General features: G+C 38.3%; 2 protein-coding genes across 2 annotated transcripts; both read left to right on the top strand.

Annotated features, from left to right (window-relative positions):
• The first annotated feature begins 23 nt into the window (after nt 1-23).
• Nucleotides 24-4,174, top strand: tmem231 (transmembrane protein 231). Its single transcript, XM_058766577.1, has 7 exons — nt 24-575; nt 661-827; nt 1,300-1,428; nt 1,539-1,682; nt 1,911-1,992; nt 2,233-2,338; nt 3,442-4,174. Exons 1-7 carry the CDS (start codon nt 437-439, stop codon nt 3,602-3,604), a joined length of 930 nt encoding a protein of 309 aa, XP_058622560.1. The 5' UTR covers nt 24-436; the 3' UTR covers nt 3,605-4,174.
• A 112-nt stretch (nt 4,175-4,286) lies between these two features.
• Nucleotides 4,287-13,221, top strand: chst6 (carbohydrate sulfotransferase 6). Its single transcript, XM_058766574.1, has 2 exons — nt 4,287-4,844; nt 7,676-13,221. The coding sequence occupies exon 2, from the start codon at nt 7,694-7,696 to the stop codon at nt 8,894-8,896; it is 1,203 nt and encodes a 400-aa protein (XP_058622557.1). The 5' UTR covers nt 4,287-4,844; nt 7,676-7,693; the 3' UTR covers nt 8,897-13,221.
• Nucleotides 13,222-13,417: the final 196 nt, after the last annotated feature.

Here is a 13,417-nt window from a genome sequence, read left to right as displayed (position 1 = left end):
CGCGCTTGCGTCACGGCGGGGCTGCACCACTCGCTCGGCCCCGGGGTTGTTTTCGTACACGAGTTCGTATGTTTTGCAGCAAACTACACTTATTCGGTAGCAGAAACCGAGTGGTTAAACTCATCATTTTTGTTTGTTGACATCATTTAGATTAGTTAATATCTAATAATGCGCGTGCTCCGCAGCAGGCCTCGCCTCGCGCTGTTGCTATGGTGAACGGAAGACGCCGCGCCACCGGAACTATCAGTGCGCGTGTTGTTAGTTTGCTAACTAATTTACAGGTTTTGACTTTATTAGGTTTTTGCCCCAAAAGTGTTATACTGTTTAGACGAAATAGCTTTTTATTGATTGTTGCTGGTGAGTGTATTTGACAACGCACGCCGGATTTAAACACGCTTAATGGGAGTTAATATTTACTGCGATATTATTAACAACAATGGCTTTTTATGATGTTTACACCCATCCCGCTTTAATAAGACACAGAACACGCGTTTGCACCAGAGCAACGCTGTTTGTGTTTGTGGTGTTATGCCTCACGTATATTTCGCCTCTTCTGGTGGCTTACAGAAGTCAAGGTAAGCTGGGTTTAATTCCAAGATCATTATTAAAAATATTCCAGAGATCATGTGATAACATGAAGCGGCTCTGCCTTATGAACAGGCTTCTGGCTGAAGAGGAGCACATATGAAGAGCAAGCAGTCATTCAGTTCCAGTATGACATGATTGTGATCGGAGCAACAGACACACAAGGGACCTATATCGCATGGAGCACCTTTCCCAACTTTAATCGATTGATGGGAGATAGTTTACGCGTCCCATCTGTCTCTGTGAGAACGAAACTGCTGAAATATCAACTTTTGATTTCATTCATTTTTGCACTGTTGCAATAGTAAACTCCGGAAGCATATGTGACCCAGGACCACAAAGCCAGTCATAAGGGTCAATCATCTGAAAGCTGAATAAATAAGCTTTCCATTGATGTATGGTTTGTTAGGATAGGACAATATTTGGCTGAGATACAACGATTTGAAAATCGCCTTTAAAGTTGTCCAAATTATGTCCTTAGCAATGCACATAACTAATCAAAAATTAAGTTTTGATAACCTTACGGTAGGACATTTTCACAATATCTTCATGGAACATGATCTTTACTTAATATCCTAATAATTTTTTGGGCATAAAAGAAAAATGGATAATTTTGACCCATACAAAGGCAATCGCTACAAATATAGCCGTGCTACTTATGACTTGTTTTGTGCCCAGCGTCACATATTAAAGCATGGTTTGTTCATGATTCAGGTCCAGGAGGAGGACAGAGACCAGGATGGGAAATCTGACCTCCTCATGCTCCAAATCAACATCCCACTCAAGCCAGAAGAACAGATGTTCGGCATCCAGCTCCTCCTTACCTTCTCGTACCAGCTGTTTGTGTGTATTCAGTGTATTCCTACACACCACAAATCAAGTTAATATCTCTCTCTGTCTATATCTCTACTTATCTGACTTCTCTATCGCTCTGTTTGTCTCTATCTGTCTAGCGAATGTCTACGGTTGTGATGCAGACGCTTGCCTTTGTGCAGCATTCCTCGCCTGTCCCAGGATCTCAGCTCTTCATCTGCGGAGATCTGAAGCTAAACCAGCGAACTCCTCTTCCTCACCGAGGTTTGCATAGTATCTACAACGTGAGTATAACCCAAGAACCCCGGCGTATGACCTATATACAGGTTAATGTGATGATTCACTCACTGCAGGAAATTTAGCTGGAAACTGGTTTGACTTGCGAAGCTGCAATGTTGTCAAAAGCATGTGTCAACAGAAAGATTGTAAATAAAATAACTCAGCAATGGAATTATTTGGAACGTATTTGATTTATGTGCAAATTGCAGAAATCACATATTCATTTTTACTAGGTATCACTGATCGATGCATCCAGTCCGTTTGCGAGTACATATGACCTGGCCAACATCATTAGACTCTACCAGCAGAGAAACTGTAAGATAAGGAACATATCATTAATGTTATGAATATGTCCAGAGCCTTCTCTCGTCTTCCTTGTTTTCAAAAGCACAGATTTGCATTCGCTATAGGCTGTATTTTTCAGTGGCATTTACTCTGGAATGCTCTGAGCTTATTTCTGTGTTCATTAACTACTGTTATATTTTCTGTTTCTTTGTTATTGAATACTAAGACCTTATTTGTCAAATCTCTGTCCGTTTCAAATGTAAATGTCAGTGACCGCTCACCTCTCGGGCGTCATTCCCGTGTGGACGGTGGGCAGAGCTGCAAATTCTCCGTTCCAGATCAGCGCCCAGATCAACTATCCAGTGGAGACTATTACATATCCTTTACATTTACAAGTGGTTTAGATATATGTATTAAATATACAAAGAGAGCTTTCCTCTGTAGAACTCAAAATAAGCTCATTGAAGAACAATGGGGTCCAAACAACACAAAAGAAAGAAAGTCATAGACTGCCGTTCAAAAGTTTGAGATCAGTAATATTTTTAAATGTTTCTTATGCACATCAAGGCTGCATTTATTTGATCAAAATGCAGAAAAAACACTAATGTTGAGTAATGAATATTATTACAATTTAAAATAATGTTGTCTATTTGAATATACTTTAAAGTATAATTTATTTCTGTGATCAAAGCTGAATTTTCAGCATCATTACTCCAGTCTTCAGTGTCACACGATCCTTCAGAAATCATCTTAATATGCTGATTTATTATCAGTGTTGGAATACAGTTGTGCTGCTTAATATTTTTGTAGCCTGTGATTTTTCAGGATTCTTTGATAAATAAAAAGAAAAAAATATTTTCTATTAATATACATTTTACTATTGCATCCTTGCTAAATATAAGCATTGATGTCTTTCAAAAAAGAAAGAAAAAAGTGACTGACCCCAAACTTTTGAACAGTAGTGTATATTGTAACAGAAGATTTATATTTCAAATAAATGCTGTTCTTTTTGCCTCTATTTATCAAATAATCCTGAAAAAAAGTATCACAGGTTCAACTGTTTCCAATACTGCTAATAAATAAGCATATTAGAATGATCTCTTAAAGTGATCTGAACATGAGGGTGAATAAATTATGAAAGAAATTAAATTTTTGGCTTAAGAGAGGCTTACCCTCTATTTGAGGGTATATAGCGCACATTTGTTATGCTTCATGCTTTCTTACTAGCATCAACCATATGGTCTACAATAAAATCCTGATACCAAAAAGATAACATTATTTTGCTAAAAAAACACATGACAGGAAATTGTTGCTTTGTGCTTTTTAGTTTGTGGCTGCAGTCTCTCATGAGCACATATTGGACACATGAAGTGACTTTGAGCTGCAGATGTCCCTTCCTGACTTGTGTGCATTCCTGGACGCTCCGCTCATGTTTGATTTTATCAGCTCGAGTTTAATTTCCTTGACTGATTTTTCTACCTATCGACCGGGCTTCTGGGAAACGATCAAGTTTGCCTGGATTCAGTATGTCAGCGTCCTGCTCATCTTTCTTTGGGTTTTCCAGCACATTCAAACATTCGTCTTTCAAAACCAGGTTTTACCAACCACCACAGTACCACCGTTTAAACAGCACAGCTCCTGAGATTTTTGTGTTTTTTATGAATTTTTTTTTTTTTATTGTACAATTATCAGGATCTTCATTTGTTGTTGAGGACTAGTGTTTGCAGTGTTTTTCTATATACATAGTTGTCTTTGTTCAGTTCAAGTGCATTCATGAGGAATTCCCACCAGGATGCTTGCGGAGTCGCTGGTTTTTCTGGTTTTAAAGTACTTCAAGTTCTGCTGCATACTGCGCAAAATATTCCTTGTTGTGTTTAAAGACTGATTATAGAAATATTTCAAGCCAAAACTTCAAAGCATGTGATAAACTCAGGTAGAATAAAATGACCTCTCAGACCTCATGCTGATGTTTTCAAGTCCACAAAAACCATGAAAAATCCTTGAGGTGTTTGTTTAGAAGGACATTTTTATGTATTTCTGATTCCTCTTAGAGCATGAGTAACAGTTAAACGCATAATGCTCATCAACACAGTTGCATTATCATGCTTGATGTCTAATCAGTGCTGTTGAGTCACTTACATTTCACAATGTTAGCATGGTGCTTTGGGACATGCTGGTTGCTTTTTGACAATAAATAATGTAATAACATTAATTAATTCCTCTGGAAGATTATTGTCAGTGGTTAAGCGAAAGAAAACATCAATTAAATGTAATATTGACTCAAACCAAACAAAGCATGTCATATGTTTGCTTATGTTTCTCTGGTCTTCGTCTCAGTTGGTTCCACAGATACACTTTCACAAATATTGTATATCTAATCTTCTCTATGCTAGCTGTTCCACGTCCACCAATGAGATCAAGCACAGGAAGTTTGGCACAATGGACAGGATACAGATGCAATGTTTTCCTGTTTCATTCATCCCTGTTGCGAAAGCATAATGCCTTAGGTAGCTCTTTCTGAATCTGTACATTTATATCTTACGTAGATTGAATTGGTGTAGGAAGACTCAGACAAAGCAAGGTTAGCTGGATAACAAAGTGTGTTTTCACAGTAGTTTATCTAAGTTCACATAGTTGCATTACACCTATTTTGTTTTAAATGAGCTTGGTATTATTCCTAATACAAAGGAATAGGAGACAAAGCGAGAAGTTCATGTGATTTTAGTGTTCTTCAGAGATCATCTTACAGAAGCCTGCACACTGAGGCCCCGCCCACCGCCTGCCAATCACTCTTAAAGGCCACGTCTCAAAGCTGTGTTCACATCCAGAGTTTACAGCAGAAACCCTTCATCCCTGAATGCGAAAGCATTGCTGAACAGGAGGTAAGGCACGCTTTAATACCATCCAGCGTCTGCTACAGACACAGTATCACATTAATATTTGTGTTAGGTGACTCTTAAAACTGTTTGTGACGGGAGTGTGACTTTTTCTGGAAGTCCCCAAACTAAAGAGGATGGTTGTGAACAGAGCAGCCGAGTTAACTCTTTCTCAGTGCAAGTCTAATATAACACGTTTGTGTTCTCAGGCGATTTGGATCTAATAAGAATATTATTTGAATACATTTGGTAGCTCAAAAGATGAATTGTTGTTTTGTCTCTAAGCGAATGCCCTCTAATGCCTTTTGGGGAATAGGTGCGTTCAGCATTTTTGGGCATCACAGTGCGCTCCGAGCGTTTCTGGAGTCGTATGATGGTGACTAGTAATGCTGTCTGTCTAGCTTACTAGGTTTGGGGATCTCACACACACACACATGTTCGTTTTTGTGAAAAGTGGGGACATCCCATAGGCGTAATGGTTTTTATACTGTACAAACTGTATGTGCTATTGCCCTACACCTAAACCTGCCCCTTACAGGGACTGTGCATTTCAGCTTTCCCCAAAAAACCTCACTCTGTATGATTTATAAGCCTTTTGAAAAGTGGGGACATGGGTCAATGTCCTGAAAAGTCACTTTCACCTTGTAATACCTGTCATACCTTTGTCATTATACACATCTATGTCCTGACTTTTCACAAAACGCGCGCGCACACACACACACACACACACACACACACACACACACAGACACACACACAGACAGACAGAGAGAGAGAGAGAGAGAGAGAGAGAGTACAAATTGTGTCGCGACCTCTGAGCGAAAAGTCACACTTCAACATTTGTATCAGATGTTTTAGGTACCAGATGAGTCCGCTTAAAGTAGCACACAAACGAAATCTGATCGTATTACTCGTTTATCACAGCACGTTTCCCACCTGTTTCTCTGAGTCAGGTGTGCAACGCTCTTAAAGCCACAGATCCTGTCATTGCCAAGTCCTTCGTGATGATGCTTCAAACTGGTATGATATACTAACTTCATAGTATCCATGCCTACAAGTCGCATGGACCGCTATTATAAATCCTGCTAAACGTTACGCTATTGTGTTTCACGGAAGAAATAAGGTATTACAGGCTTGGAATGTGAGTTTTAGGTGAACTGTCCCTTTAAAAGTGTTTAAACTCAGCATGTTTTGAGAGCTCTCAGGAGCATTAACATTGTGCGCATTGTGTTGTTTTCCGTTGGTACAGTGTCCATTGCCTTTCCATTTGTGCGTGAGGTGTCTGTTCATAGGCCCGTTGATTTGATGTGGATAACGCGATCTGTGAAACAAATATCATGTTTAGCTCAGCTGGGAAGAGTTTTCTGCGAGTGTTTATGCAAGCTTCTGTTTTATTTTTGGATTTCTGTAAGGTTTCGCCAGTTTTAATGCGAGATTGACTGCCATCTGCTGGTGAGAGGTAGTAGGATTATTGTAAATAAGTGTTGTCACATGGAGCTCTAAAGAGAGAAAACTGAATGTCTGATGGTAAATCTCTCCAGTGAGGTGTGTGTGAGGCTTTAGTAGGCTGTTTTTATCTCTTAGATTTGATTTAATGAGGGTCAACTTAATTTGCTTGCCAAGTTTTTGTCTTTCCTTTTGGCTCTTGGTGAGTTCCTTTTTTTGTTTTCCACCTCTTACTTACTTTGATCAGGTATTTCCAGAAGTACTAAAAGTATTTTCCCATGATATTCAGGCTCATTTTTATTATAGTTGTTCATTGGTGTTTAATAGCGATGCACCAAAGTATGGTCCAGTCATCAGTATTTGATATAGAAACAGCTGCTGATTCAGAGCCAGATGAGTTCTGTCTGTTGTGAGGAGACCGTTACAAGCTCATGCATCAAGAGTGATGGAAAAACAACAGGTTGTGATTTGGCAACATGCAAGAATTAAAGTAGAAATGTAAAATTGCAAAGTAGAGTTGACACTTTAAAATAAATAAATGGAGAGCAGTCGAAATTAAATGGTGACAATACAAAAATGACCTTATAAAGCTTACTACAGTATATCATATTTAATAGTTAATACATTTCATTTAAAGTTTATACTTTTTACCAAGTAAAAGGCCTTTTAGTATAATTGTAAAAATGTCCCCCTGCAGGTCATGGTATATATGTCTTTCTGCTGTGAAATCTGATTTTTAGAAAGTAAATGTAAGAATAACGTTGGTTAACAACAACAACAAAAAAGAATCAAATAGGCTGTTATATATTAACATTAGGCTTTTGAGAAATGTTTGTACACCTCTCAATTATCATTTTATTGCATTGCGTTATACGTCCCCCCCCCCCCCATATCATACTATGAGAGCCATAAAAGCCTGATGAATTAAATATGATACTCAAAAAAGGTTCAGTCCCTAAAGGTTCAATAAACTGTTTCATTTCCAAAAATTACATTTCTCTGACTGATTCCTTATGGCAGGCTTTACAAGGTTAAAGCTATTAAAACTACTGCTGTCAAACGATTAATCGCATCCAAAATAAGTTTTTGTTAACATAGTACGTGTGTGTGTGCGGTGTATATTGTGCGTGTATATAATACATACACACAGAGTATATATTTAAGAAAAATGTTTCATTTATATATTTATAATATAAATTATATGAATATACATGTAAATATTTTCATAACATACTGTATGTGTCTTTTTATATATACGTATACGCACATACTATGTAAACAAACTTATTTTGGATGCGATTAATCGTTTGACTGCACTAATTAAAACTAAAGTTGCTTTAGGGCATATACACAAACCAGGCATTAAAGTATGACTGTGCTTGCTCTCGCAGGTGAATAAAGCAGGCAGTATGCTGCGGTGGAGAGTGTCGAAACCCGCTGTGCTGAGTCTGGTGTTAGTCCAGGCGGCTGCAGTGGTGCTTCTGTACGGCTGGTACAGCCGTCCGCAGTCTCCGAACACGGCTGCGTCCGAGGGCAAGGTGCATGTGCTGCTGCTGTCCTCCTGGAGATCCGGCTCCTCCTTCCTGGGCCAGGTCTTCAACCAGCATCCCGACGTCTTTTACCTGATGGAGCCCGGCTGGCACGTGTGGACCTCTATCCAGCAGGCCGGCGCGCGCAGCTTAAGGATGGCAGTACGCGACATGATCCGCAGCGTCTTTCAATGCGACATGTCGGTGATGGACGCGTACATGCCTCAGCCGCGCAACGTCTCCAAGCTCTTCATGTGGAGCCACAGCCGCGCGCTCTGCTCTCCGCCGGCCTGTTTCCTCACGGCACGCGACGAGATCAGCAAAGAGCAAGACTGCAAGCTGAACTGCGACACGCAGGGTTTGAAGCTCGCCGAGGCGGCGTGTCGGACTTACAGCCATGTGGTGCTAAAAGAGGTGCGCTTCTTTGAGCTGGAGTCGCTGTATCCGCTATTGCGCGACCCGAGTTTGGATCTGCGTATCATCCATCTAGTTCGCGACCCTCGAGCGGTGCTTCGTTCCCGCGAGCAGTCGGTCAAAGCCCTGATCAAAGACAGCGCTATCGTCCTGGAGCAGGCTAATGTCCCTGAAAAGGAGAAGTCTTATCAGGTCTTGCAGGAGATTTGTCGCAGCCACGTGCGAATTTTTGAAACCGCCACCTTAAAGCCACCCGATTTCCTAAGGGGGCGCTATAAAATGGTACGTTATGAGGATCTTGTGCACAACACGCTAGCTGAGATAGAAGCCATGTACGAGTTTGTGGGTTTGGAGATGACAGAAGGTCTCCAGGAGTGGATCTACCGCATCACGCACGGGAAGGGCAAGGGAACGAAGAAGGAGGCCTTTAAGATCACCTCGCGAAACGCCGAGGACGTCTCCCTGGCTTGGCGATCCACCTTACCGTTTGAGAAGGTCCAGCGCATCCAGGAGGTCTGCAAAGGAGCCATGACTCTGCTGGGATATAAGACGGTGGACAGCGAGAAAGAGCAGAAGATGCTGGATTTAGACGTGATGACCCCACGAGAGCGCTATCAGTTCAGCTGGATGCCCTCCAAAAGCACGACCGCAAAAGTATCGAAAGCATAAAGACCAAAGAACTGTGGCATTTGCCCTTCGGTTTTGTTCTCGTTTGCTTCAAATCGAACTTGAGTGTCCCACTGAGCTGCAGAGAACGGGACACTAGAGCAATAAAGCGCTGTTCTCCTCCTTAACACAGCTTTTAACATTGGATCCTGTTTTTGAGGAAGTTATGGTCCAATAATGAACTTCAAGATGTATTTATTGACACAGAAACTATTATGGTGTTTTTTGTTTACGAAAAGAATGTTGCATTTCAAATTGACGTTGTTGAATTAGAACTGCGATTGAACAATTCGTCAGTTACGCATTGAGGTGGCAGAAAAACACTGGTAACAAGTGGAGGGGAAACGGGTAAAATCCACAGAATAAGAGAAGAAAATGCATTGTTGTGCCTTTGGATGTCAGAATCGGAATGCAAATTATTTTTATAGAATACAAAGATGCCATTTGAAGCTAAACGCAGACAGACTGTTGATGAAAACTGCTATTTTTAAAGCATAAATTTGATTTAAACAATAGGTCTACATAATATTCACGTATATGCAGTTCATAGGGGACATGTTGTATTAGCCCTACAGTTACAGCATGAAATATTAAGTAAACATATAACATTGACCTATTTTTACAATTCTCTCACAGGTCTCACAATTCTGACTATTTTTCTGGCAAATGCAAGTTTATCCCTAGGGATAAACACAGACAAGGCTTAAGCCTAGTTCCAGACCAAAATGTAAGTCTGAGCTGTTTCAACTGGAAGTAACTTGCACCTATTGATCTTAAAATAGATCAATGCCTTTGTTTTGTCTCAAGATGGACTCCAATAATGTTTTTTTTCTAAGGCACGTTTATAAAAATTACTTAAATGTCCTAATTTGAACTATGGCCTAATCCTGGCTTAGTCTAAGCCCTGTCTGTGAAACCAGGCCTATGTCTCCTAGTTCGGACTCGATTCAACTCAACAATAGTGAGTTTGTCAATTCTGAGGGGAAAAAAGCCAGAAGTGTGGGAAAAGAGAGAATGACGAGTTGTTTTTTTCTTATCTGAATTATCTCTCAGAATTGCGAGAATAAAACCATAATTTTGAAATCTAAACTCAAATTTACCTTTTTTATTATTCTTTAATTATATGGCTTCCATAGACTGCTACTTAAAAACTGTCATTTTCTGCCACCAGGTAGGCTCCGCCCACAAAAAAACACGTCAACACTGGTTGCAAACACAAAATTGGTCTATGGGACTGTTTCTCTCGTGTGTGTGTGTTTATATCACAAAACTGACATTCAGCTTCCTACAGATTTACACAGACTCTGACCGCATGAAGCTGAATATATCAACGTCTTTGTGAAGAAAGTAGTTCCTGCTCCTGGAGACCCACTATCCCGCAGAGTTTGGCTACAAACCTAATCAAACACACCTGAAACTGCTCATCAAGCTCTTCCGGATCACTCGAATCACAGGCCGGATGTGCTGGAGCAGTTTATACAGTGGGACCCAGGAGCAGGGGTCTAGACCTGGGAAGCAGTTGATATTTGATTGTATGTTTAGATGTTATGCTAGAGTTTTCTTAGCTTTAGACCAGTTGTTGTCCATGTTCTTGCTGGATTTAGACTTTAATCAGACTTGGACCAGAAAAAAAAATCGTTCCAACTCTAAAAAAAAAAAAATGGCACATCCAATCACATTTGTAAAAGTCGCGCATCGGTTGAATCCTTGCCTCAAGTTGCTGTGGAGCACTTTGCTTAACTGAACAAACACAGAAAGACACACAGTGGATAAATATGGGTGCAAGAGCCAAAAATAATGCAGAAATTTAACGCAAATTAAAGTATCTAATTGCCTAAAAAGTTCCCACAAAGCTCCTATAAGCAGGATTTCAGAGCATCCAGCTCTAAATGCATACAAAGTAAAAAGTAGTGCTGTCAAACGATGAATCGCATGCAATATATATATATAAATACACGCACATGCATGTATATATTTAAGACAAATGTTACGTTTATATATTAAATATTCGGTCCCGCTTTATATTAGGTGGTCTTAACTACTATGTACTTACATCAAAATATAAGTACAATGTAATTATTGTGTTCATACTGTATTGCAAAACACTTCTGCTGCTATTGAGGTGTGATTCGGGTAAGGTTAGGGACAGGTTTGGTGGTATGGGTAGGTTTAAGGGTGGGTTAAGGTGTAAGGGATGGGTCAACAGTGTAATTATAAATGTAATTACAGAAATTAATTACAAATGTAATTACATAAAGGTATTATTAACAATATATGTACAATGTAAGAACATGTATGTACACAATAAGTGCATTGTACCAAATGATTAATTTAAATGTAAGTACATAGTAGTTAAGGCCACTTAATATAAAGTGGGACCAAATATTTATATACAGTATGATATCATTTATATGAATGTAAATCATTTCAAAATATATGCTGTATGTGTGTATTTATATATACACAGTACACGTATGTAAACAAACTTTTATTTTGGATGCGATTAATCGCGACTAATCAACTACAAACTAAAGTTTGACTGCACTAGTAAAAACATTTATTAAAAATAAAATAATCGCCAATGATTGTACAATAATTAATAAATAAAATAAAAATAAATATAATTATAGTATAATCTCCACTTAAGTTATATAATTTCAGCCAAAATTAAATAATTACCAGGATTCAAGTTGTACTCTGTGTGTATATTAGAAATAAATCCTGGGTGAGTTACTAGCAAAAAATCCAAACGTTTGATTTCCAAGCGAACAATAACGTACAATTGATCGAGTATGTAAGTTATGGGAATACTATAATATTGGATTTTATATGAAGATATTTAGGAGACCGTTAAACAGCCTACAGTTCGGGTGAACTATATTACTTGGGGAAAAGATTGTTTGTTTATTCTTTTAATATTTATTTCACATTAGGGCCAAAAGTGTTGTTCCTGACAGTTTATAGATCAAGAGAGGCCTGTGCATTACATGAGGACAAAAGAAGGAAAACTTTTTTTTACAAGACAAAATGCACACCGAATCATGAGACCATCTTACACTGTTTCACTTAGAATGTGAATGTATCTTGTTTTGAGGATATTTAGTTATTGTACTGGAAAGCAAAGCGAAGATGCTCATTTTAAAGTATCAGTTTGTCTATCTCTACCAAACTGCTTGAGCAAGAGTCCTCTTGAAAGCTCAGTGTTAGTTAAAGTAATTGGAAGAAAATCAACTTTAGGTAGGTTACTGTTCTGATTATATCCATTAGAAAAAAATAACTGATTTTTGTCATCCATGTATTTATCTGCTCTTAACTATTTAAATACTTGAGTGATTTCAAAATGAAATGATTTGGGAAGAGGGGAAAAAAAATGTTTTGGGCTCTTCAAATTTACTAAAAGTGATTTAAAAAAAATTGCATGCTCAAAGTTTTGAAAGGTGAAAATGTATGTACTGATTAGAGAGTGAAACAGATTTTTTTATGACGCCAAATTAATATTTTTCTATGCCATGTGTTCTTGGCCATCACTAACCAATTTGAAAGTGTTGATAAAGTGATGAACAGACACTGCTTTGAGTTTATGACTTGTTTGATTTTGGTAAGCCAATTGGTATGTCAGATGCATGTCTACATTTTGCAGTACTGAGGTACTGCTTTGTTTGTCATTTGCATAAAAGCTTTTATTATTCTTTGTACCTGTTCTATAGAATTTCTCTGTATACACTGACATTTGGAACCTAATGTGATCAAATGTAAACTATTTTAAAATTGATTACTTTTTTCTGATGTTAATTGAGGTATTGCCGTTTTATGAGTTAATGTTTGATTTCAACAGAAGCTGGTATTTTATGGTGTTTTATTATGTTTGAATCACATTGATTTATATTCAACACATCATGTCAAGCAGTGTCTTAAATTGGTGCAAGTGAAATGAAGATAAAGATAGCACACAGTCTCTTGTGTGACTCTAGAGAATATATTTTGTTAACTGTTGCTGTGATCAGGAGGGAAGTCTGATAATGCATCCATCATAATCTATTCTGTTTTAAAAAACTAGAGGGAGAAAGTGAGGTTTTAGAAGTAAAATCATGGTACACATTTAGCTCGTCAGTATTTATGCTTGGCTTCAGTACGTTTTCTCTAGGTTTATAATTAATGTTGGTCTTTTGGTTGTTTGCAACATTATGCAACATATCATTCATGGTTTGCCTAAATGTGTCTGTCTAATCAATGTGGAGTAAAAATGTTTAGGTACCGTACAAACACTTTCTTTGACAACTGATCATTAAAACCCTGCTGTAATAATAAAAGCTTTTATCTCTGTACAATAGACCAATATTGTTTTTATAGTTGGTTATAAATACTACAACGTAACTCTAACCCTCAAAGAAATAGTTTTTGCTTTTTTATATCCTTGTTTACTTTATATCATTTTTGCAAATGATCATGTTCTCAAATGTCCCAAAAAGAAGGTTTTGTCAATATCAGAAGTAGCAGTCAGCATATGGTGTTCTAAAGTGCATC

Source organism: Onychostoma macrolepis, chromosome 25 (assembly GCF_012432095.1).
Source record: "Onychostoma macrolepis isolate SWU-2019 chromosome 25, ASM1243209v1, whole genome shotgun sequence".
Classification (NCBI taxonomy): Eukaryota; Metazoa; Chordata; class Actinopteri; order Cypriniformes; family Cyprinidae; genus Onychostoma; species Onychostoma macrolepis.
This window is presented reverse-complemented; position numbering and strand designations above follow the sequence as displayed.